The following is a 26,582-nucleotide window of genomic DNA, read 5'->3' as shown; positions in this document are numbered from 1 at the left end:
TCGGGGTCATCGAGCCCTCAGACAGTCCCTGGGCCAGCCCTGTCGTACTGGTCCCCAAGGCAGCGGCCCCCGGCACCACCCCAGAACTCCGGTTCTGCGTCGACTACCGGGGCTTGAATGCGGTCACCAGAACAGACGCGCATCCCATCCCCCGGGCAGATGAACTAGTCGACCGAATGGGAGCTGCCCGCTACCTCAGCATCTTCGACCTGACAGCAGGCTATTGGCAGATCGGCCTCACACACCGGGCGCAAGAACGTTCTGCCTTCTCCACCCCCGATGGCCATTACCATTTCACGGTCATGCCCTTCGGCATGAAGAATGCCCCAGCAACATTCCAACGGCTCGTCAATCAGGTCCTGGCGGGGCTCGAAGGATTCAGCGCCGCCTACCTAGACGACATCGCTGTATACAGCCACCATTGGACCGAGCACCTCCACCACCTCCGAGCAGTGCTGCAAGCCCTTCAGCGAGCTGGCCTCACGATCAAGGCCAGCAAGTGTCAAATTGGGCAAGGGTCTGTAACCTACCTCGGACACCAGGTGGGAAGCGGCCTAGTGGCCCCGCTACAGCTGAAAATTGCCGCCATCCAGGCCTGGCAGCCCCCCATCACCCAAACCGAGGTACGAGCCTTCCTGGGCCTCACGGGCTACTACCGAAGGTTCGTAAAAGACTATGGTACCATAGTGGGGCCCCTCACAGAACTCACGTCAAAGAACCAGCCCAAGAAAGTCACCTGGACCCCAGAGTGTCAAACGGCATTTGAACAATTAAAGGCCGCCATGTGTTCCGCCCCTGTGCTCCAGGCCCCAGACTACAGCCGGGAGTTCGTCGTCCAGACGGACGCCTCCGACCAGGGCATTGGGGCAGTCCTGTCTCAAGTGAACACCGAAGGCCTTGATCAACCGGTGGCCTTCATCAGCCGGAGACTCCTACCACGGGAGCAACGCTGGAGCACCATAGAGAGGGAAGCCTTCGCTGTGGTATGGGCCCTCAAGAAGCTCCGGCCCTACCTTTTCGGCACCCACTTTCGGGTGCAGACCGACCACCGACCCCTGCAATGGCTGATGCATATGCGGGGGGAGAACCCAAAGTTGCTACGCTGGTCCATCTCCTTGCAAGGTATGGACTTCACAGTCGAACACCGGCCTGGGCCAGATCACGCCAACGCGGATGGCCTGTCCCGGTTTTTCCGCCTCGACGAGGAGAGTCCCCAAGAGGATGGGTAACTCTCCCCGCCTTCAGCTGGGGGGGACGCATGTTGGACAGGCCACATGAAGGGCCGCTCTCCCCCGGCCCAACCAGGCCTGAGCCCAGTCCCGCAAGTACCACACACCACCATTGCACGTCCTCCGTCCCCTCAGGGACCCCTGCCCTCGAGCCTGCCGACCTCGTGGGTCCGATCCACTGCCGGCCCACGCGCCCAGCCTGGGGCGCCATCTTGGACACTCCACCACGAGGCCGCCTGGCCCCCGATCGACCTCAACCCTGGGCCTGGCCCGGCCTCAGACATTCCGGCACCACCCTCCACCCAGGAGGTGAGCGGGCTACTTGGCAAGTCAATGGGAGAAAGAGGTGCCGATGGCTCTCCCCCACCAAGTGCCGCTCGCCCATCGCCTCCCCGGGCGCTGGCTCCACCCCCCTGCTGGGTGTCTGGACTCCCCCATCCCGGACCTCCCGACCTCCAAGTGCGAGGGTCCGGACATCAAAGCACGCCAGCCCTATAACTGGGGCAGCTCCAGAGCAGGAGGGCAGTTGTATCTTGGAGTCGAGAGACGTAAAGAGGAACTCATCCTGGACGGACTACTGGCGCTGCCATAGCTCTGTCCTGTGCACCATCGTCCTGCCTGTTGGCGCTGCCACAGCCGTCGTAACCTTCATCCTTCATCGTCGTCGGGACCTGCTGGCGTGGCCGCGGACCGTTGTAACCGTCATCTTCCACCGGGACCTGCAGGCTCCGCCGCGGACCGTCGTCCTTCCTTCATCCATCTCGGGACCTGCTTGGCTCCTCCACGGCCCGATCATCTAGAACGCCGAGCTCGAGGATTGAGAGCTATTTTGTACTCATTGGTAACTAAGACTGTCCCGCTACCCCTTTCCTAAACCAGAGACTAGAACCGAGGGGACCCCTGAGTCCAGACCTCCTTGTATCCATCCTCGTAACCTAAGAATTGCATATAAAGTCTCGTTAACCTTCAACCTTGTGTGGTGTCCGTCTGTGGGGGGGAAGTTACTTATCTGTACAGTCGTTGGAGACGGCTCTCCCTGGAGACCTCTCCCCGTAACCTCGGCCGACCCTCCCGGTCCGTCTAACAATATATATTTCTATATTACGTGTTTATTAATAGCATTATATAAGAGGATTACTTTGCATCAAGAATTACTATAAATATAATTGGCAATCTTGTTATGATTAGGTATATGATCATTGTGTATAAATAAAAAAACTAATGCTTAGACTTTTGTTCCTAGTATAAGGGAATTGGTAGTCCCTTATTTCCAAAGGATTGTGCGATCGATCCCTCCCTACCATCTTCTGTACTTTGCAGTTTTGTGTCCTTTACCCAGGTGTGGGAGGGTTATTTGGGTATACCCCTAATATTTTTGATTACATAAGTGAATATAGTTTCAAACACAACTCACCAGAACAGGCAAAGACACTATTGGTCACCCTTTTAAAACTATGGATTATAAAAATCACTTCTTGATTGAAATGATGTTAAATGCTATATTTATTTCATCAAAGACTGCACCTAAGCTCAAAAACATATTAATTTGCCCTTCACCACAACTCCTACAATTTATAGTTACCTACAGAATATTTATGGCACACATATTGTATTCCATACATACTCTTGAGACCTTTGGGTAGGCTACTTCCCCCACTGGCTCAGAAATCTTCAACCATTGGCTTGAGACATTGTAAATCACTTCTTGCATGTGCCTACAGGAGCATTTTAGTTTTACCTTCTGTCTATTTGCTGTTTGGGTGTATCATTACACTTCCTCACAATGTATCAGTCTGTTTTACATCTCACAAGAACACTCTGTTGTGAGATATTTCATTCTATATTGTCATGTAGTTCCCACTAAGTCAGTAGGACCTGCGTGTTTGTGGACAACATACACTTTGGGTGAGGGGCCTGGACTGACTCCATGCAACCCCACAGTATATGTTGACCTGGAGACCACCCAGCTCACAGTGCCACCATAAGCATCCCTAACCTAAGCAGGGAGCGAATGGTTTCCGGCAACCACAGAACATGACAACCCTGACCCCTCTGGGATCTTGGTAACAGATCTACAACCCTTTCGCTCAGTCACTCTTGCCCTCTAGTTCTTGGAGAAGTATACAAAGAATACAGAATGGGTTGTTTTCAGTATATGTATTGACCAATGTTATTCTTGTATAGAATACAGGTGCTGCAATAATCAGTAGACCGAAGCATACGAAAGTGATTAAAGCACCAAAATAGTAAATAGCAGGTATAGTTCCACCATGGTGCTAAAACACTGTATATATGCAGGCATATAAAACAAAGGTAGTAATCAGGCGTACTCCTATTATGCGATCCCTATTCAATGTGTGTCTAGTGTAGGTATAGATGTATGGATCTCGAGCCAAGGATCCCCCGACAGGATGATCCAACCCATTACCTGGCAGTACATAATGTAGGACTCCGTCTTGGTCACAAACTGGACACCCCTCACAGAGATGTTAGACAGCTGCTTGGCGATTCCTCAGCATGCAGGGACCCCACATTGTCAGCAGAAATATCTCCCCTGGCTAACTCCCAACTGTGCTTATTTATTTACAATAAAAAACCTCCCTGACATGTATATATAAATTAACATTGTTATGGGTTTGCAGAAAGCCCTGTCGCACCATGGATGAAGATGGAACAACATTTGTACAGTGTGCATGAAGGCTTTGCACTCAGTGTTCAAGGCATCATGATAATGTTGTGTGAAGCCAGATGTGTAAGCAAAGCAGATTCAGAGAAACAAATCCAACATTGTCACGCACGCAAATATGTGCAAAAGGTCACGGTAAAATGTTATTGTGTAGAAAGAGGAAAATGTAAGACAATGTGCAGTATTGCAATATAGGCCTAACCCGCAAACATAACAATATCTTATCCATGCATTGTATACACAAAAATCCATGTTCAACTGTTTTGCACTGCAGCATGCATTTTTATGGCTCTGGGCAGTGCAAGAGTGAAACCTATTGGGTTTGCCAATACCTATTTTAGAAAGAGAGGGCACACAAAACATTTATGATTCAGGTAGTATTGCCAAATAATTTGACAAGTACTCTCACCTTTATCTTGTTTGCAAACACTGTCTCTGGTAGGTTATCATTGTGAAGATGTGTTATAAACACTCTTGGAGACGGAAGCTTGGCTAACCTCTGCACGAAAAGAAAAGATAAATGGTGTTTTGATTTTTACGTTTCCAATTTATATTAAATAAACTTGACATGATCAAATGTCCATTCTTTTGAAGCTGTTGGTAAATATTGAAACACATTTCTGCCTGAAATGCTGTACATAGTATTGCAGCTCTACTTTTGAGTTTGGGCAGAATAATGATTAGATAGATTGGTGGTGAGGATGGTAGATGATACAATAGATATAACATTACAGACATTCTATACATATTAAATCATATACAGCTAAATAAAGTCTAAAGGTGGGGGGTGGAGAATTAGATGGGTAGATGGAAGGGTCAGTCACATTGGCCCTTGAGACTGAGGTGGGGCTCTCGATCCTTAATGTGGGGAAGGAGGGTTTGGCTTTTAAGTTTGATGGGGACAGGTGCAGTCCATTGAAGCGCCTAAACATAATTAGGGCACAGGATGACTTCAGGATGGAATGGTGATTAAGATTTGCAGACCTTATATCTTGTGTTCGAACATGTTGGAAAGATAACCATTCATCCCCTATTATTGCTTTTCAGTTTTTTGGCTTACATCACGTGTGGTACTGTCAGCGCTTTTCCATGTGCTAATTTTGGGGACCATAAAGCACTATCTGATGCATCAAGTTGCACATCTGAGCCTGGTCAACAAATACATACGTTCAATATTACATGAAGTGCATTAGGCTCCACAAAAAGGACAGAAAATCTTAAAAGTATCAAACCATAAAGGTTTATTAAAAGTTATTGATTTACAGGGTTCCCTGACACAATATCGAAACCAGAAATATCGTGCAACAAATATTGTGTCAAAATATCGAGCACAAAAATATTGTTTTCCTATACATATACAGGTACGCACAAAATACCCCCCAAAAAATATCGTTTTACACTAATATCGAAAAAATATAGACAAACATATTGTTTTTTTAAATATATATAAATTAAAAAGTAGTACATCTTAAATATTTTAACAATTACTATTAATATAATGTAAATTAAATATGTTTAGCTAATATTTAAAAATATGTATAAAAATATACTAATTTAAACAAACACATATATATGTGTGTGTTTATATATACACATAAAACTATTAAAAAAAATATTTTTAATTTATATTATAATTTTCTTTAAATGTAATAATATAACAAGTATAAATATATATATATTTACATTCATATACAAAAAATGAAAAATGTAACAAATAAACTACATTTTTTAAAAGTATTGCCAATTTAATTATACATAAAAAGCAAATAATAAACAAAAATATGTTTGACTGAAACTATCTTAAAAATTACATAAATGTATATACATACAAACTCTAAAATCATATGCACATAATAAGAATATATATAAAAACAATTTTAACAGAACTATTAAACTCTAAGAAAACATATAAACTATTCCCATTCCAAACCATACAACAGTAGAGAAAGCCTGGGGCTCAGGAGGGGTACGATTTACTATTCCAACTCCAGTCAGTGCAACAGTTGGGAAAGCGTTGGACACCTGAGTAGTAAAATTAATTATTTCCACTCCAGTCAGTGCCTATTACCACTCGCAGTAGGTGCAACAGTACGAAGTGCGTTGGACTTAGGAGGAGTAACATTTACTATTCCCACTCCAATCTGTCAACATTAAGGAAAGTGTAGGAAGGGGGAGGCTCTAGTTGGCGCAGTGCAACACTAGCGACAAGCAGGGACTCTCTCTTCCTCGTCAGGGCTGAGGGTTACCTTCCAGACAACCTCTGCTTACCCTCTAGGTAGTGTGGCTTAAGCAGTCGTAGGCTAATCTTTGGGGCACATAGGGTTAAACACTTGCAATAGTACACCTTTACAACCAACCCACCACACAACGAGAAATATATATCTTTATATAGATTTTAAGCAGGTTTGTGAATACAGTCAACGTACTTTATGATAACGGTTGCAAATTACTCAGTTCAGGTTACCACAGTTCTTATAGCAGTTCTCTGAGGGCCCGTAGGCCGGTGTTAACCAAAGTTCTTGTGGAGCCGGCGGCGTCCAGGGGATATGTCCCACGTCGCGTTGCCTTCCCGGGGTCACTGATCGTTGCGGCTCTTCAGCCGAGCAGGTCACTGGTCATCCGGGGCAGCGGTGTTCTGTGGTGGCAGGGTCCTCTCCTCGTCGTCCGCTCCGACCCTGGAGGCGGCGGCTGTGCGGCGGTGGCAGGTGGCAGTACTGTCCGCAAGTGCAGGACGTACCCAGCCAAGTGCCGGTGCAGCTGTGGACTCACAGCTGGGCTGTCGGGCAGACTACCGACCTTGCGGATTCTCACAGGGCAACTGTCCGTCTTTGCAGGTGAGTGGCTGCTCGTTATGCAGTCACCTTGAGAGCTCGGACCGGACGGGTCCTCCTTCGCTTTGCTCTCGGGCTCCCGGTGCAGTTGCGGTCACGGTGTTCGGGCCAGCGGCGGCTGGTCCTTACTTTGCTCTCGCTGTTGCGTTGGGCCCCGGTCACGGTGGTCAGGTGGATGTCGTTGCCTTGGAGGAGATTCCTCCGTCGGTGCTGCGGCGATGGCCAGCACCCGCAGTCGCTTTCTTCCAAGGGGGTAGCGTCCACTCGTCCTGGGACGCTGGTCAGGGGGCAAGTTCAGTTGCAAGCCCTTGGAGATCTCTTTAGCAGAGTTTGGCACAAAGTAAAGCAAAAGTCTTCTCGTAGTCTTTTCTTCTTCCTCTCCTTCAGCAGCAAGGCACCAGACACAGGCAAGAGTCAGCACCCTTCCTTGTCTCTCACGGTCCTTCTCGTAGGGCAGAGTCCTTCTGTGGCCCAAACAGGATCTAATTTTCAAGGAGCAGGGCTCCTTCTTTTATAGGCCAATTCTTTTGTTCTCGCAGGCCAGGGGGGCCTTTGCATAGCCACTCTCAGTCCTTGAGTACCCCGGTGGGTGTACTCCGGCTTCTGCTTTCAGTGTGAGGGGCAGGCGCATCAGACGCCCCACAGGAGGTGGAGCCAGCATTGTGCGGACAGGGGTGGCCAGAGTACCTTGTTGATGGGGGCTTCGCCCTTCCTGGGCCAGGCGTCGGCAGAGTCATCCGCCGCTCCCCAGGAGGGTGGAGCCAGCATTGTGGTGGCCGAGCACAGCTACAGTTCGAGTCAAGAGGCACTCCTACATCCCACTAAGGTGTAATCTGCGCATTCACCACCTGTCATCCCTCCAGCCCTGTCACTCACACATCCCAGACAGTCAGATACACATACCAGCAGAGGCGGGCTGAAATGGTTAAGCAAGCAAATGCTAGCTTTCTAAAAGTAGCATTTGCAAACCCAGGATACTAAAATAAACTTGACTACAAGAAATATTTTATCATCCTGAGTTCAGGCATACTAAACATGACTCGCTACCATGCTCCTTGAGCCTGCGGGGATTATAGGGTGTAATAATTCTCGCAGCTCAGTCTGGCCTAATGGAGCAGGTAGCCTTCAATAGTGAAATACGGTCTTGGTTGTAAGTCACTACTAGGACATGCCACGCACATCAGGGCTTGTCCTACCTTACACCTACAACGCACCCTGCCCGCAGGCCTACCATAGGGGTGACTAATATGTAGTCAAGGGAAGGGTCGGTGCTGGCAAGTGGGGGCACTTGCCCAGCTAACGTGACGGTACGAGACCGCACGCGGGTTCTGCGGTCGCAGTTCCCAGACACATCTTTACGGCTGCTTCGGTGGGTGGCGCAACCAGCGCTGCAGGCCCACCAGCAGCATTGGCATCCACAAGCCCCGGCACTCTCTAGTGCGCTTTACTAGGGACTAACAGTAAATCCAATGAACCAATCATGGATACCAATCGCATGTACAATTTACAGTAGGGAGCACTTGCACTGCGGCACGGGTCATCCGTGGCGCAGTGCCCTGAGTATCGGAAAACCAGCAAAACATCGGAGGCACATCAGCAAAAAGTGGAAGGGAGACTCACGCCAAGGTGCCAGGTCTAACATGTGTCCCCTCCAGCTGAAATGTGGGGGGAACTACCCTTCCCCAGGGAGTTCCACATCACTAAGGCAGAAAAATCTGGACAGACCGTCAGCGTTGGCGTGATCGGTGCCAGGGCGGTGTTCCACCGTAAAGTCCATACTCTGTAGAGAAATGGACCACCTCAACAGTTTCGGGTTCTCACCCCTCATTTGCATCAACCATCTGAGGGGCCTGTGGTCCGTCTGAACCCGGAAGTGAGACCCAAACAAGTAGGGTCTTAGCTTCTTCAGCGCCCAGACCACAGCAAATGCTTCACGCTCTATTGCACTCCACCTACTTTCCCGTAGAAGTAACCTCCTACTTATGAAGGCTACGGGTTGGTCAAAGCCCTCCTCAGTCATCTGTGAAAGAACAGCCCCTACACCATGCTCTGAAGCGTCTGTTTGCACTATGAATTCCTTGGAGAAATCAGGAGCCAGGAGCACGGGCGCCGTGCACATGGCAGTCTTCAGGGTGTCAAAAGCCTTCTGACAGGTGTCAGTCCAAATCACATTCCTGGGCTGCTTCTTCGAAGTCAGCTCTGTCAAGGGGGTCACGATCGTGCCATAGCCCTTGACAAACCTCCTGTAATACCCAGTGAGCCCCAGGAAGGCTCTCACTGCAGTCTGGGTCTTGGGGGGTTCCCAAGCCAGGATGGTCTCGATTTTGGGCTGCAAGGGTGCTACCTTGACACTCCCAACTTGGTGTCCCAAGTACACCACTGAACCCTGCCCAATCTGGCACTTGCTTGCCTTGATTGTGAGGCCTGCTCTGCGCAGGGCCATCAACACTTCCCAGAGGTGTCGCAGGTGTTCTGGCCAGGTGCCACTGAACACCGCGATGTCATCCAGGTAGGCGGCACTGAACTCGTCCAGTCCAGCCAACACCTGGTTGACCAATCTCTGGAAGGTGGCAGGGGCATTCTTCATTCCAAATGGCATAACCCGGAACTGGAAATGCCCATCTGGTGTAGAGAATGCCAACCTCTCCTTTGCCCCATCGGTCAAGGCGATCTGCCAGTACCCAGACGTTAAATCAAACGTACTAAGGAACCTAGCAGCCCCCAGCCGATCAATGAGCTCATCAGCTCTGGGGATGGGGTGCGCGTCAGTCTTCGTGACTGAATTGAGTCCTCTGTAGTCCACACAGAACCGGAGTTCGGGTGTGGCTCCCGGCGCAGCAGCCTTCGGGACCAAGACCACGGGGCTGGACCAAGGACTGCTGGAAGACTCAACCACCCCGAGGGCAAGCATCTTGGAGACCTCCTCCTTGATGCAGGCCCGGACCCTGTCAGTCACCCTGTAAGCCTTATGCTTCACAGGTAAGCTGTCTCCAGTGTCCACATCATGGACGCACCAATCTGTGACACTCGGAACCAGGGAAAACAGGTCTGGAAACTGCCCCAGCAACTGGCGGCAGTCCTCCTGTTGTTCGGCGGTCAGGGTGGGTGAGAGGTTAACTCCATCCACTGACCCATCTTTCTCACAGGCCACCAAGAGGTCAGGAAGAGGCTCCGACTCCTCCTCCATTCCGTCATCGGTTGCCAACAACATGCCCACTTCGGACCTTCGCAAGTGGGGCTTGAGGCGGTTGACATGTAGGACCCGCAAAGGGTTCCTGGGCGTCTTCATGTCTACCAAGTATGTCACGGGGCTCTTGCGCTCCACAACCTCAAATGGGCCTGTCCACTTATCTTGAAGGACACAGGGCTCCACTGGGGCCAGGACATACACCTCTTGTCCAGGTTGAAGCTCGACCAGAGTGGCATTCTGATCGTACCACCGCTTCATTTCTTCCTGGCTCACTTCCAGATTTGCCTCGGCAAGTTGTCTGAAGCGTCTGGTTCTGTTTCTGAAGGCCAGCATGTAGCTATATACATTCTGGGGAGGTTTCCTGGGAGATTGCTCCCAGCCTTCCTTTACCAAACTCAGTGGTCCTCTCACGGGGTGGCCGTACAGTAGCTCAAAGGGGCTGAACCCTAGGGACTTCTGTGGCACCTCGCGATATGCAAAGAGTAGGCATGGCAAGAGGACGTCCCACTTACGCCTCATCGGACCTTCCAGGCCCATGATCATGCCTTTTAGGGTTCGGTTGAATCTCTCAACCAACCCGTTACCTTGGGGATGGTAAGGCGTGGTGAACTTATACGTTACGCCACACTCTTGCCAAAGGGACTTCATATACTTCGATATGAAATTGGTACCCCTGTCGCTCACCACCTCTAGAGGGAATCCCACTCATGAGAAAATTCCCATCAGTGCACGTCCCACCACGGGGGCCGTCACTGTCCTCAGAGGGATGGCTTCAGGGTACCGGGTGGCATGGTCCACCAAGACCAGGATGAACCTGTTGCCCATGGCTGTCTTGGGGTCCAGAGGCCCAACGATGTCAATACCCACTTGCTGGAATGGCGTACCGACCACAGGGAAGGGTTGGAGGGGAGCCTTGTTCTTCCCTCCGGTCTTCCCACTTGCCTGGCAAGTCGGACAGGTTCTGCAATGAGCGTCTGAACTCTTATGCATTTGGGGCCAGTAAAAGTGGGTGACAAGCCTGTCATAGGTCTTGTCCATCCCCAAATGTCCTGCTAAAGGCACATCGTGAGCCAGACCCAGTAGGAAGGCTCTGAACTTCTGGGGTACCACCAGCACACGGGCTGACCCAGGTTCAGCAGTCTTAGGCTCTGAATACAGGAGGTCGTTCTCCCAGTACACGTAATGTGTTTTGGCCTGAACACCATTGGCCTGGTCTGCAGCCTGCTGCCGCATACCCACGAGAGAAGGGTATTCTTTCTGCTCCTTGCAGAATTCCTCCCTGGAGGGTCCTCCTTCTTGCTGCCAATGGGTCAGCTCAGGCAGGTCCCCCAGTTCGGCGATCTGTTCCCCTGTAGGCTCCAGGGCATCCCCCTCAAGGTCTGCTTCCTCCTGGACCGTGGGAACCTCAGGAGCCGGTTTCCCGCGCCCCCTGCGCCTTCTCCCTAAGGCCGGTTCCTGGGCCTCTCCTTCAGGCCCCAGGACCTCTTGATCACCCCTACTGGCTGCCATCGACCGGGTGGTCACGCACGCCCAGTCAGGCAGACCCACCATCCGCAGGTGAGTCGTCTTCTCCACCTTTTCCCAAGGGGAGTGCTCCAAGTCATTCCCTAGCAAACAGTCAACAGGCATGGTTTTCCTTACATAGACCTGCAGAGTACCAGAGACCCCCCCCCACTCGAAGGGAACTTGAGCCATCGGACACTGACTCTCTGAATTATCAGCGTTGATAACCCTACAGTAGGCATGGGGTACAACCTGCTCTTGAGACACCAGGTGCTGCCTCACTGCAGTCACACTGGCTCCTGTGTCTCTAAGAGCCTCAGCTTCCTTGCCATTGATGATCACCACCTGCCCATATTTCTTAGTGTTAGAGGGCAGGTAGTTCGTAGGGATCATCTCACTGTCTCCTAGCGAGAATAGGGTCATGTGAACGGGATATCCACCCCCCGGGACCATCATTTCTTCTCCCAGGTGAACGCTAGTCACTTGTCGGGGCGGAGCACCAGTGGGTGCGGGTTTTCCAAACAGGCGACACTTGGGGTCACTGGATATGTGCCCAGGCTCGCCACATTTGAAACAATTGAAGGGCCCCTTTGGAACAGGTTTACCTGTCGGGGCTCCATTCTGCTTCGGGGGTGGGGGAGGCTGAGAACCCTGCTGCGGGCTCCCCTGGGAACTACTTTGGGGGCCTTTTTGGAACCCTTTCTGTTTTCCCCCCTTGTCCCCCCCACTCTTCTGCTGGGGACCCTGCCCACTCTTGGCGGAGTCTCCCACGGGACCCTTGTGGACCCTGGTGCTGAGCCAGCGGTCCGCCTCCTCAGCAAGCTTCCTCGGGTTGGACAGCTTGCTATCGATCAGGTGTTGGCGTAACTCAGGAAAACAGTGATCAGACAAGTGCTCCCATGCAATTAAATCAAAGAGACCTTGAAAATCATTAACTTTGCTACCCTTCACCCAACCATCCAGTGCTCTGCAAAAGTAAGTCACATACTCCACATACGTATTCCCAGGCCGCTTAGTACATCCCCTAAACTTTTGTCTATACATTTCAGGGGTAAGCCCGTACCTGTTCATTAAAGCTTCTTTCATGTGGGCATAGGATCTCTGATTCTCAACGGGCAAATCTAGCAAGGTATCTCTCCCTTCGCTAAGGAACCTTCCCCACAACCCCGCTCCCCAATCCTTGTCAGGGACCCGGTGGGAGGACATGGCTACCTCGTATGCCCTAAACCACTGTCCTATGTCATCCCCCTTAAAGAACTCTTTAACTACGTCCTTCGGGATGTGCACTCTTGACTCTACCTGCACTGGCGATGTGCTGCCACCAGAGGGAGGACGATCCAAGTCTCTCTCCTTGAGACTTATCTCCCTCATTTTTACTTCATAATCCATTTGGTGCTTTCGCTCTTCCAGCGCCATTCTTTTCGTTTCAAGCTCCAGTTGGATTTTCAATTCTGCCAGCTTTCTTTCGTGATTCCTCGTTTCCTTCCTGTCCGCCAGCTCCTCTGGCGACAGGCCTTTACCAAAGCTGTGCACGCTGTCTTGCCTTTCGAGGTCAATCAGATCCCCAAGTGCATTCTGCTCCTCCGTTGCATTCTGCTCGGCGAGGGCGTCTTGATCCTCCGGGGTCTTTCTGGACTCTACCCAGGCTTTCAGGGCCTTGGAGAGCTGCGTCCTGTTTTTGCAACCAGCGTGCGGAACCTTGAGTTTCTTGCAAAAGAACTTCAGTTCATCCCTGGAATATTTATCCAGTTTTGCGGGGTCCCACTCCACCTCCAACACCTCGGAGGTCGTGGACTCCGCTCCATCCAGGCTCTTCGTGCCCGGCATGGCTTTCATACTCGGAATCTTTTTTTTGGCAAAATTCAAAAGCAAAGTCTGTGGCTAAGTAACTGGACCGTAATCCTTGTGTAGTGGTCAGAAGCTCAGGTATAGATATCGCAAGTGTAAATTCGAAATCCTCACCGCTGCGTCCAATGTAGGAAGGGGGAGGCTCTAGTTGGCGCAGTGCAACACTAGCGACAAGCAGGGACTCTCTCTTCCTCGTCAGGGCTGAGGGTTACCTTCCAGACAACCTCTGCTTACCCTCTAGGTAGTGTGGCTTAAGCAGTCGTAGGCTAATCTTTGGGGCACATAGGGTTAAACACTTGCAATAGTACACCTTTACAACCAACCCACCACACAACGAGACCAGACTGTATTCTGTAAAAATATATATCTTTATATAGATTTTAAGCAGGTTTGTGAATACAGTCAACGTACTTTATGATAACGGTTGCAAATTACTCAGTTCAGGTTACCACAGTTCTTATAGCAGTTTTCTGAGGGCCCGTAGGCCGGTGTTAACCAAAGTTCTTGTGGAGGCCGGTGTTAACCAAAGTTCTTGTGGAGATCTGTCCCACGTCGCGTTGCCTTCCCGGGGTCACTGATCGTTGCGGCTCTTCAGTCGAGCAGGTCACTGGTCATCCGGGGCAGCGGTGTTCTGTGGTGGCAGGGTCCTCTCCTCGTCGTCCGCTCCGACCCTGGAGGCGGCGGCTGTGCGGCGGTGGCAGGTGGCAGTACGGTCCCCAAGTGCAGGACGTACCCAGCCAAGTGCCGGTGCAGCTGTGGACTCACAGCTGGGCTGTCGGGCAGACTACCGACCTTGCGGATTCTCACAGGGCAACTGTCCGTCTTTGCAGGTGAGTGGCTGCTCGTTATGCAGTCACCTCGAGAGCTCGGACCGGACGGGTCCTCCTTCGCTTTGCTCTCGGGCTCCCGGTGCAGTTGCGGTCACGGTGTTCGGGCCAGCGGCGGCTGGTCCTTACTTTGCTCTCGCTGTTGCGTTGGGCCCCGGTCACGGTGGTCAGGTGGATGTCGTTGCCTTGGAGGAGATTCCTCCGTCGGTGCTGCGGCGATGGCCAGCACCCGCAGTCGCTTTCTTCCAAGGGGGTAGCGTCCACTCGTCCTGGGACGCTGGTCAGGGGGCAAGTTCAGTTGCAAGCCCTTGGAGATCTCTTTAGCAGAGTTTGGCACAAAGTAAAGCAAAAGTCTTCTCGTAGTCTTTTCTTCTTCCTCTCCTTCAGCAGCAAGGCACCAGACACAGGCAAGAGTCAGCACCCTTCCTTGTCTCTCACGGTCCTTCTCGTAGGGCAGAGTCCTTCTGTGGCCCAAACAGGATCTAATTTTCAAGGAGCAGGGCTCCTTCTTTTATAGGCCAATTCTTTTGTTCTCGCAGGCCAGGGGGGCCTTTGCATAGCCACTCTCAGTCCTTGAGTACCCCGGTGGGTGTACTCCGGCTTCTGCTTTCAGTGTGAGGGGCAGGCGCATCAGACGCCCCACAGGAGGTGGAGCCAGCATTGTGCGGACAGGGGTGGCCAGAGTACCTTGTTGATGGGGGCTTCGCCCTTCCTGGGCCAGGCGTCGGCAGAGTCATCCGCCGCTCCCCAGGAGGGTGGAGCCAGCATTGTGGTGGCCGAGCACAGCTACAGTTCGAGTCAAGAGGCACTCCTACCTCCCACTAAGGTGTAATCTGCGCATTCACCACCTGTCATCCCTCCAGCCCTGTCACTCACACATCCCAGACAGTCAGATACACATACCAGCAGAGGCGGGCTGAAATGGTTAAGCAAGCAAATGCTAGCTTTCTAAAAGTAGCATTTGCAAACCCAGGATACTAAAATAAACTTGACTACAAGAAATATTTTATCATCCTGAGTTCAGGCATACTAAACATGACTCGCTACCATGCTCCTTGAGCCTGCGGGGATTATAGGGTGTAATAATTCTCGCAGCTCATTCTGGCCTAATGGAGCAGGTAGCCTTCAATAGTGAAATACGGTCTTGGTTGTAAGTCACTACTAGGACATGCCACGCACATCAGGGCTTGTCCTACCTTACACCTACAACGCACCCTGCCCGCAGGCCTACCATAGGGGTGACTAATATGTAGTCAAGGGAAGGGTCGGTGCTGGCAAGTGGGGGCACTTGCCCAGCTAACGTGACGGTACGAGACCGCACGCGGGTTCTGCGGTCGCAGTTCCCAGACACATCTTTACGGCTGCTTCGGTGGGTGGCGCAACTAGCGCTGCAGGCCCACCAGCAGCATTGGCATCCACAAGCCCCGGCACTCTCTAGTGCGCTTTACTAGGGACTAACAGTAAATCCAATGAACCAATCATGGATACCAATCGCATGTACAATTTACAGTAGGGAGCACTTGCACTGCGGCACGGGTCAGCCGTGGCGCAGTGCCCTGAGTATCGGAAAACCAGCAAAACATCGGAGGCACATCAGCAAAAAGTGGAAGGGAGACTCACGCCAAGGTGCCAGGTCTAACAGAAAGCATTTGACTCAGGAGGGGTAAAATGTACTATTTCCACTCAAGTCTGTTCAACAGTAGGGAAAGCGCTGGACACTGGAGGGGTAACAGTTAATATTCACACACCAATCTGTGCAACAGTAGGGAAAGCGTTGGACACCAGAGGGGTAACATTTACTATTCCCCCTCCAGTAAGTGCAACAGTAGGGAAAGCTTTGGGCTCCACAGGTGTAACATTTACTATTCCCACTCCACTTTGTGCAACAGTAAGGAAAGCGTTGGACTCCGGAGGGGTAACATTTAGGATTCTCACTTTTATTTGTGCAACAGTAGGGAAAGCGCTGGACACCGGAGGGGTAATATTTTCTATTCCCACGCAAATTGGTGTAATTGTAGGGAAAGTGTTGGACTCAGGAAGGGTAAAATGTACTATTCCCAGTCAAATCTGTGCAACTGTAGGGAAAGCATTGGACACTGCAGGGGTCACATTTACTATTCACACTCAAGTTGGTGCAACAGTAGGGAAAGTTTTGGACTCCAGAGGGGTAACATTTACTATTCACATTCCAGTCTGTGCAACAGTAGAGAGAGAGTAGTTCCCCTTAAACAAATAATATATGTTAACCACTATAGAATAACCAAAAATATAAAGTATCACAAGGCGACCACCCATGGTGTGGTCGCAAACTCCCATTTCTCTATGGGAGCTTGTGCGGAGGGTGGAAACCGTAGACCATTCTGCAGTGATTTTCAGGGGGGCCAGGCCCACAACCAAAGCCATCAAAGGAAAAACCTCAAAATCACTTTCCAACAGGCTGTCCATGTCAGAAATCTCGACATGGTACTCAAAATTGCCTGGACATCTTTGTTGATGTTTGACAAGATTTCTGGCTTCACAATAACCAAGCACCATTTAAGGCGACGTCTATCAGATGTATGTACGATACTGTGAGTACTAGATGGCATTACATGGTCAATTACAGGGGTGTGAAATTTTTTCAAAAATCTACTTGGCAAAGGGACAAAATGTCACAGAAATCTACTTGTCCTGGGAAGATATTTGCTTGCCTTACCTACTTCATAACTCACTAATGTAGGTTTGCATGGAGAGAACCTGCACTGAAATCAGTGCAACATACTGTCCAATATATATTTCCAATTTAAGTCCAATTATGCAGTGCACAGTCATGCACCCTTAAATGCAACTGTTGTACGGGTTGGTTGTACGGCATGCATGTAGATGCATCATTGTGCACTGCACCCAATTATCATACTGGCATGTGTCAGATTTTTAAATGTAGAAAAATAGTACCGAAAGGCAGAGTGCAGACTGGTATTTGACTACATTTCTTGATGAGTCTTTGGCACAGACTGTGTGTGTTAAAATATGAACCTGTAGGACAGAAGGGTATTCTCCATACTAGTGCCAACTCTTAGATTTCTAGTTTAAAAAATACTCACATGTGGTGCTCTGATCAACGTGTGGATGGAAAGAACTGCGCTTCTTGGCAGAGCTTATGAACTGTTCATGGAGCAGACATTACATAGCAGAGGTGCTGTGATTCACTGAGGCAGTATCCACAACTAAAAAATACACAAGAGGAAATAATGGCCAATTAACTCAATCTCTCCTTTTACACTGCTGGGCAGGTGTGGTGCAATTATATTATTGTGCATTCACTGCTAGATCTTCACATTCTTCTCTCACACAAGAAGTATGTGCAGTACTGGCAGTAGCAGTACAGGGTTCTCTTGTGCAAATTACTGGTATAGTAATGGCACCAGCAAAGTACGCTTCCCTAACAGAGGTGCAGCTCAGCAATAGATGTGCAAGTTTCTCTCACTGATATTTACAAAGTAGTCACTCTTTTATTTAAAATCCGAGTTCTCTGCCACTTGTCGCTCTCCTTCCAATGTCCCCAGCTCCCCACTGTCCACTCAGGTGTGTCTGCTATCTTCAAGAAAATCGTGCAATTCAGTTGCTGGATGTTGACATGGGTGTTGTAGGAAGCCGTGTGAAATATACAGTTTTAACGTTGCAGCAACTTGTGCAATCAGTTTACTTCTTTCAGAAGCTGAGCTTTCCAATGGTCACTAAGGGGTGATGCTTAGATATTTCAAAATGGGAACATGCATAAAGAAGGCTCAAAGACGGGCACGTAGGAAAAACACCCAGTGGCAAATTAGGTAGAGATAGAAAAACAAACCGTTATTTTGACTTAAGACAAAAATTCACACAGGTGGAAGAGTCACTTTTCCATGGATCTGGTATGGACTTGTTTTTGCCGCATAATTAGACCTTTCGTGCCGCTTTATTACAGTGGCTCTGATTACTTAGCACAAACCGCCAGAGCGCTGTGCACGGTGGGGGCTGTTTAGAATCGGTATAGGAGACTAAAAATACAACCAAATAAAAGGTACACGATAACAGTAACGAGCCCAAAACGTGGACAATAACCAGTTTCTGACATGATTAAATCCTCTAAAAATTGACACGGACATTAGGCAAGATTGGGAAGTAAAGTGTGGGCACTGATGAAGCGCAAGACGTGGAGCAAAGAGGTGGGGGGATTGGAATAAGGAAAAGGCAAGACTGTGGGGTAGGGTATTGGTAAAGGAAGCCTCGTTTGGGTTGCGACGTTTCAATGCCAAGAGTGAACAGTGTGCAATATGCTGCACACACAGCATTGCCTGGATCACAAAGATACTTTCTGTCTGCTGCATTATGTGGCCGTTCTTTTATTCAAACGTAACGTTATTAGTAGAACTCCAGGAAAAAAGATGCAATTAAAAAAGAAATCTATTTACAGCGCACGCATAATCTTGCAAGGTGGAATTTTCTGACATCCTGCCAGGTGTTTAAAGTATGATAGTTTTCTCCTTGGCCCGAATGCGACCTCGTCCATAAAAGCAGAGACAGCAGAGACAAAGTTAAGGTCAATATCTCTCTATGACTAACTTCCTTTCATCGTGTTTTTCTCGTGATCAACGCTGCACTGATTCCATTGTTAAACTGCAACAGGCGCCTCATTGATCGGCCAGCAAAGCTGGAGAGGCTCCTTCCAAGCGTATTGTAAATTATGTTAACCATTCGTTTCACCCTGCGCCACGCTCCTTGAACCCAGCCCATAACATGCAGCATCACAGTTCACACCATTTACTTAAGGCTGTGACCGCTGCATAAACCAACTGACTCACCTGCCGAGGGATCCGGTGGCGTAGTGAAAAGTAATTAAAAGACATGCTGCCCGTGCACAATTGCCAGACACTCCCCCGCACCGTAGGGGCTAATGTTACACCAGTGTGGGGGGGAGGGGCATACAGTGTGTCTGAGACAGCAACCTGCCGCTCCCGATTCCAGGAAGTGCACAACAGTGCACCAAAGACGAGTAGAGGGGCCTGCCTTGGACGGATAGCACTGAACAGGGGATCAAGTCACTCGGTGGCAGAGGCACCGGAAAAAGTGTTTCGTACCTCTTGGCACACCCTTGGATTTTCAGCAGCTGTGTTAAGCATGTGGGCAGCACCAGTATGGAACCCGCACTTTTCACGCAGAACACTGACTTTTGGCTCAAGACTCCCCCCAACCATTCACTGGCTAGAGCCCAGTCACGGGTTTACAGCCTCTCAAAGCCTGTGAGCTCCAGAGTGCCTCATCTTGCCTCTTTATAGTTATTTAATGTCTACTTGCCCAACGGACTAATTAGACAATAAATCTTCTTGCCCATTATAACAATCTACTTGGTTCGGGCGTCGGGCGATATGATTCCCTCACCCCTGCAATTATCTACTTATGAAACAAAGCAAGCAACGTAAGACACAGAGGGTTATGGTTGCTCTCCACTCTTTCCTGTACTACCATTTCATTCACTCTGGACCACAGTCTTGGGTCAACGAGGATGTAATCTATTCGGCTTTTGGACAAATGGTTATTAAAAGTGTATGCTCCCTTGTGTCGGATGTATTACAGCCATTGGTAGCCCTGACCCCCAATGTAATAGAAAGCACTTTCAACTGAAGAGTAGCTTGAGTCCATCTTTGATTGGGTGAAGCTCCAGCTGAGCAATAGCGCAAGATTCTTCCTCCTTGGTCGTGATTTTAATATTATCCGTGTCTAGGGGATCAAACGTACTATTAAAGTACCCGGCAAGAATCAGATATGAACTTGAGCGAAACTTAGTCAGGTATGCCTCTAGCAACTGAATTGTCTCAGAAGCGCATCCACCCTGAACCCTATGTGCATATATGTTAAAGATAATCACAATATGCTCCCTCTCCCTACTTACGTCAATGCCTAGTATGTCAGGACAGTCAATTGTTAATTGGTGACTCTTACAATTTAGGGAGGACTTCACCCATATCGTTAGACCACCCATAGGCCTTCAAAACATCCCGGGCTTAGCAGTGAATTGAAAAGACAAGTACCCCACTTTATATAGGGGTTCTAATGACCAGGTTTCTTGGAAGAGGCATATGTCATACTTATCAAGAAATTCACCCCATGGTGGCTGATCATCTTGACTTTGAAGCCAGCCACATTCTAAGAAATCGCTGAGATCAAAGTTAAATCATGCTTTTTAGTGGGGCTCTCAGGCAGGGACCAAATGCCTATGGAATCAATGGGTGTGTTATTAAAGACTTCAAGAACTAAGGGAACATTGCAGTACACTAAAACCCAGGTGAGCCAACATTGTCATTTTGGGAGTAGGTAGATAAGTCATGAGTATTCATGCTAACCCAGTTAGTATGGATGGTATCAGGGCATGAAGAGTCATCCATCTGAATATCTAAACTAAACTTGGGTGAGTATGGGGGGTGAGTATGGGCCAAATTGTGGAGCATAACCTCTCTTAGATCCAGAGGCTTTAAAGCCTCTGAACTGGTCACCCATAGGGGAAAGATACAGCGCTCCTTTGATTAGCCATATATTATTCATACTCGCTAGGTGACTAGGATAGGGATGATACTAGGGGGAGTCCTAAATTGTCACACAAAGCCCCTGCTAATATGAACCTTAGCCAAGTCACACTTCCCCATCAGCTGCCAATCATTGTCATCCAAGCCAGATAAAACCTGGAACCTATTTCCATGTAGCAGCTTAGCCATGTGTTAATAGCGGCTGTGTGGTTGTATTAGGTTGAGTCTCCTGGGTCTTGAGGCTAAATGTTTGAAAAACTAACCCAACTGAACAACGTTTATAAGCCCTGGCAGAATTAGATCTGTATTTTACTTGTCGATTGACTTCACCTGTTATCAAGGGCCTGCAAACATTTATGATGATACAATTCCTTTGTGGTTGACTAGGAAGCGGCCCTATTCACCCAATTCTCCAAACAAAAATGCTTCCCTCATGAAGATGGCAACCACTCTCCACTTTGCTATAAATCCAATGTATCACCTTGTTTTTTACTTGAAGGGTAGACTCAATAGCACCAAGAGCCAGCCAAGGAACACTAGCTAAAATAGCCACATAATGGCAGGAAGCAGGAGGTAAGTTAATCACAGGAAGGGCTTCTTCACTAGTGTAATTGCAAATCACAGCAGGAGAAGTATTGGCCTTCCTCGTGCCTTTATGTTTGGAACAGACATTGTCTTCCAGCACAGGGAGGTAGCAGTAAGAGCAGGATCAATCATGGCTTTATTTTGTTGCCTAATTCCAGGTTTGCTGGGGCTGATCTCACGTACCTCCTCAGCTATGGATGCTTGGACAAGTGTTTCAGTACTTGTCCTCTGCCCTTCTTAAGGTCCGCCTGGTAGACATCCCTCCCCACCAAGTCTAATTTTGCCCAAAGTCTCCTAGATAACTCTAAGGCAATCATACAATGGACAAAGTTTACAATTAAGTTGCTCAGACAGTGGCACTCTAATGTGTTCCCAAGTTATTTTGTCAGAGCCCATGCAGCTAAAGTCCCTGGGCTGCTGATTCCCGCATGAAGTACGAGATTCAGGAATTCCCACCTTTGATTTAAAGGGCCCCTTTCTGCGTTTAACAACAGGAGCATGTTCAGAGGAAGGTGTGTCCACAGTACTGCTGGATTGAGCTTGCTCTCCACCCGCCCTGGCCTACCTATCGTCATTGCCAGGAGAAGAGATAAAATATTGAATATGATGTTCATCCCCACAGTTAGCACCAGGGAAAGCCGCTAATGTAGGGAATGGGGAGAGGGGTGGGGGAGAAGACGTAATGGGGAGAGGAGTGGAGGAGAAGACGATGTTGCTAGAGGGATCACATCTTTGGCTGCAAATGAAAGACCTCTTTCAGCCAGTTGAATGTCCTTGGAGATACCATTAACCGCTGGAACCAGGAAGTTGTCAATGAGGGTGCGAGTATGTACTTGCAGGGTCCCCCGAGGCCACTGGCAAAGTTTTTCACTTGCTCATATCCCAAGAATCAACTGTAACGCATGGCCTTTAGTGGAGAACCAACAGTAGGAAAAACACAGTACCTTTGTGCAGGGTAATTACAGCAGGGCAGAACAGCGGCACATTATGCAAGCAGGAGACAAGAGGGGTGGACCAGCCCTGCCTCTTCCGGTCGATGACGAGCCAATACGGGCTCTCCCTTAGCCCGGGTGTGCCCTGCAGGACTCAGGAGGCGCTCTAATAGCGCTGCAGGCCCGAGGACAGGTGACCGCAGGGCTTCTCCACCTGCCCTGAAGCAAACTAGGACAGGTAGTCCCTCTGACCAGCAAAACGCTGCTCACATGCTGCGGTATTCAGGAGGCGCTTTAATATCGCTGCAGGCCCCAGAAGGTTACTGTGGTTGTAGGGCTCCTCCTCCTGCCTTAAAGCAAACTGGGAAAGGTACTCCCTCTAACCAGCAAGGATTTGCTCATTCTGTTTTATATAAAAGTGCCACCTTGGGGCTCTCAGACCTGGATGGCATCTAATGTGATATCAACCCTGCTATTAAATGTATCTATCATCCAGCCTCCTGCTAAATTCTGGGTTGTTAAGAGCACAGAGGTGGTGGATTGAGATGAGGAGGGATTTTCCCTCCACTGATGGGTAGGAAACATCTCTTGTCGTGGAGAAGCTCCGTGAGCACATCACGAGGGAGATCTTGCTTCGCTAGGACAGCATGATTGTTCGGGAACATTTTATGATTGCTTCTTTGGCACTGCCAGTAAAAGTATGGTATTTAATCAATGTACTGGAAATGGATCGTTTAATGGATACTGAGTTTGACTTTCTTGAAGGCCTTTGAAGTCTTTATTAAAGCCTTTTTATGTTATATTTGATGTCTGTGACGGTTACACTGGGCACATCATTTGCAGCATTTATGGACTAGATGTTTGTTTTTTACATTATTAAGTTTCATAAATTGTGGAAGATGCTAGCCATTATAGGTACTGAATCCTCACTTCTTAACATTCTCATGTGCTTACAAGGCAACACTATAACATGCTCGATATACCACTGCAGGGCAGTCAATGGAAACATTTGTGTCAAATGGAGTATGAGAAAGGGAAGTTTACTGTAGCTCTTCCAGTTCATCAATTACATTCAATATTTGGATACTTCTTTGAAGTCAAGTAAAGTTCTTTCCCAAGGGCAGGCGCCAGACAGATCCTGGTGCTCATTTCCACTAGCAAAGCTCTGTTTTTGTCCTGACTCGCTAGTGGTCCCCCTGCACACACATTATATGGAAGAAAGGGATTTATCCACCAATATTCAAATGTCTAAAGTCATGTTGAATGAGTCCATGAATGTGAAAAGCAAGACCTTTCATTGTAAGTCACTGAGTTTAGAGATGGGCAATTCATTTGTTTCTTGGGATAGAATAATAGAGCAATGCCCCACCGTAACGAAAGTTCTGAATCTTTCCTTTGCTCTGCTACATTCCCAAGATCTTGGAAGCAGGCCCTAGTTACTCCGCTAGTAAAAAAGGTAGGATTAGATGTTAATAATCCGGCCAACTACCGGCCAATATCCCAGTTGCCCTACCTCTCAAAAGTGCTGGAGAAATTGGTCAACAGACGGCTTTCCAGCTATCTGGAAGCTAATGAACTGTTGGACGATTCCCAGATGGGTTTCAGGGTGAACAACAGTACTGAAACAACACTTCTGGCGGTGACGGATAACATTAGGGACCAGGTAGATCAAGGCAAGACAGTTGTCCTAATACTCCTTGATTTATCGGCGGCTTTTGATACCGTTCCACACGACCAACTACTGAAAGCCCTGGAAGGGAAAGGTATAAGAGACAAGGCATTGGGATGGCTAAAATCTTTTCTGGAGGAACGAACACAATCAGTGTGTTTGGGTGATTTTATCTCTCCCCCACAAAACATTAAATATGGGGTTGCCTAGGGGGCCTCACTCAGTCCAACTTTGTTTAATGTTTTCGTGTCCTCATTGGCAGCCATTGGAAGAAGGTGGGGTGTTGAAATGTGTTCTTATGCTGACGACACCCAGTTAATGGTTACCATTGATGAAAAGGATGATCCTAAAACCCGACTGATAAATTGTCTGACTGAACTGGCCAACTGGATGCAAGAGCATTGTCTGAGATTAAATGCAGACAAGTCAGAAATCCTCTTGTTTGGCAAAAATCCCCAGCTCTGGGATAACAGCTGGTGGCCAAGCAACCTGGGGTTGCCTCCGAATCCCACCCCAAAAGCAAAAAACCTGGGAGTGGCATTGGACAGTGCTCTGTCCATGAAATCACATGTCTCCATTGTCTGCGGCAGAGGTTTTGCATTATTGAAAATGCTCAGACGAGTCTTCCCCTGGATCCCGACTGAATGTAGGAAAACCCTGGTTCAGTCATTGCTGATGAGCAGATTGGACTATGGCAACTCACTGTTTGTCGGAATGGCAGACTATCTCTTTTCTAAACTGCAGATAGTGCAAAATGCCGCGGCAAAGGCTGTCTGTAATAAAAAGAGATTTGATTCGGCTAAAAGCTGCATACGAGAGCTTCTTTGGCTCCCGATGCGACAAAGAGCCAATTTTAAATTACTGTGTATCACACACAAGGTGCTCTACAACGCAGGCCCTACCATTCTACATAATAAAGTTGAATTCCACAGACCACTGAGGAACCTTCGATCCAGTACTTTAGGAAGAGCTACCACCACCTGGGTGAAGACTGTCAGGATGGGAGAGCGGGCCTTCTCGCATCTGGCGGCTACTAAGTGGAATGAACTACCTCCCAGTCTTAGACTGACAGGCGATCTTCTGTCTTTTAGGAAACAATTAAATACACTACTCTTCCCTAAATCAGAATAAATCATTACTCAGTGTGGTTATCGTACCTCTCAGCATCCAACCTCAGGGCCGTGATATCCTACTCAGGTTGATTGTTAGCGCTCTATAAATAAATTAAATACAAATATAAATGAGCTGTGTTGGCCACTCATATGTGTAAACCATGCTTCTTTATGGTGAAAAGCAAACCAACAGATTATTTTGGACAGGGGATGGGGTGCCCTCTACTGAGACTCTTTTCATCCTGCCTTTGAGTCAGAATTCACTTCCTCTTCTTCTGAATCTGCTTCTCATACACCAGTGTATTTATTTATTTTTGGGTTTGTATAGCGCTGGAATCGACTCCCGAAGGAGTATATCTGCGCTTTGGCGGATGCTAAGGAGGATTGTGGACTGACATGGTTAGTAAATGAGAAACAAGAGAGTTTTTAGCAGTTTCCTGAATGTCGTATGTTCCGAACAGAGTCTAAGAGAGTCAGGAAGTTCGTTCCATAGACGAGGACCGAGGTAAGAGAGAGCATTCCCTCCCAGTCTTGTCCTCTTAATGATAGGTACTTCAAGAAGAATTTTACTACTGGAGCGCAGGGCACGCAGGGTAGTGTAGGAAATGAATTTGTCTGCCAGGTAGGATGGGCCCAGATCGTGTAGAGCTTTGTGGACAATGCAGCAGACTTTGAACCTAATCCGTTGGCGGATGGGCAGCCAGTGGAGCTTCACTAGTAGATGGTGTGATGGTGACCTAGGAGGTGCATTTTGGACCAGTCTGGCTGCAGTATTCTGGATTATTTGAAGTCTGCTCAGCAGAGAGTCATTAGTTGAGATCAGGAGCCTGTTACAGACGTCCAGGCGACTGATGACTAAAGCCTGGACTAAAGATTTACGGGTAGAGTCCGGGAGTAATGGATAAAGTTCGACAGGTGTATTTTAACGTGTTTTTCAGTCAGTTTGCTCAGGTATGGAAGGAGTGAGATGGGGCGGAGGTTGGACAGTTCTGACCATGGAGTGCTGGGATTTTTTTGAATGGGTCTCACCTGGGCAACCTTCCACTCATGCGGCACAATGCCCTCAGTGAGGGATAAGTTGACTAGGGACTGCACTATGGGGCCAAGTTGTTTGGCCAGCAGGGGGATGGTTTTGGCTGAGATAAAATCAGAAGGAGAGCCTGATTTGATCCGGCACATCAGTGTCTCAACCTCAATTGTAGTAATGGCAGGGAAATTGTCGAGCAGCACAGAATTAGCTAGTTTAGGGGTGTGTGGGAAAACTGTATTGCTCACCAATGTTCCCGTCATTAAGATTTTGTCATATATCATCTCTATTTTGTGGGAAAAATAGGAGATCTCATCACACATCTTTTGAGATGGTGCCTCTAAACTTTCACATGCCTTAGGTTTGGTGAAAGATTGTAAGATTTGGTATGGCATTTTAGGTGAGTTTCCAGCTTGTGTCAATTGTAATGATATGTGCATTTTTCGTGCTGATCTTATGTTCTTATGGTAGTTGGTCAAAGAACGATAGTATTGGGTTCTATACAGTTTGGTATGTGAGGTTCTCCAGACTTTTTCTAGCTTCCTACATGCTTGTTTTTGTATGTACAGATGGTCTGTGAACCATACTTCCTGGCGATGGCTAG

The 26,582-nt window shown here is 48.6% G+C and overlaps 1 protein-coding gene across 1 annotated transcript in view; it reads right to left on the bottom strand.

The window, feature by feature from the left end:
- Positions 1-26,582, bottom strand: part of LOC147727731 (sulfotransferase 6B1-like) — a 319,304-nt gene that overhangs the window by 196,102 nt on the left and 96,620 nt on the right. Inside the window, exon 3 of the mRNA XM_086961729.1 lies at positions 4,325-4,414. Within this exon, the coding sequence (XP_086817855.1) occupies positions 4,325-4,414 (90 nt within the window). The remainder of the gene's footprint in view (positions 1-4,324; positions 4,415-26,582) is intronic.

The sequence above is a fragment of the Lissotriton vulgaris genome, chromosome 3_1, assembly GCF_964263255.1.
Source record: "Lissotriton vulgaris chromosome 3_1, aLisVul1.2, whole genome shotgun sequence".
Lineage (NCBI taxonomy): Eukaryota > Metazoa > Chordata > Amphibia > Caudata > Salamandridae > Lissotriton > Lissotriton vulgaris.
The sequence above is the reverse complement of the archived record's forward strand: the minus strand, read 5'-3'. Positions and strand labels throughout refer to the sequence as shown.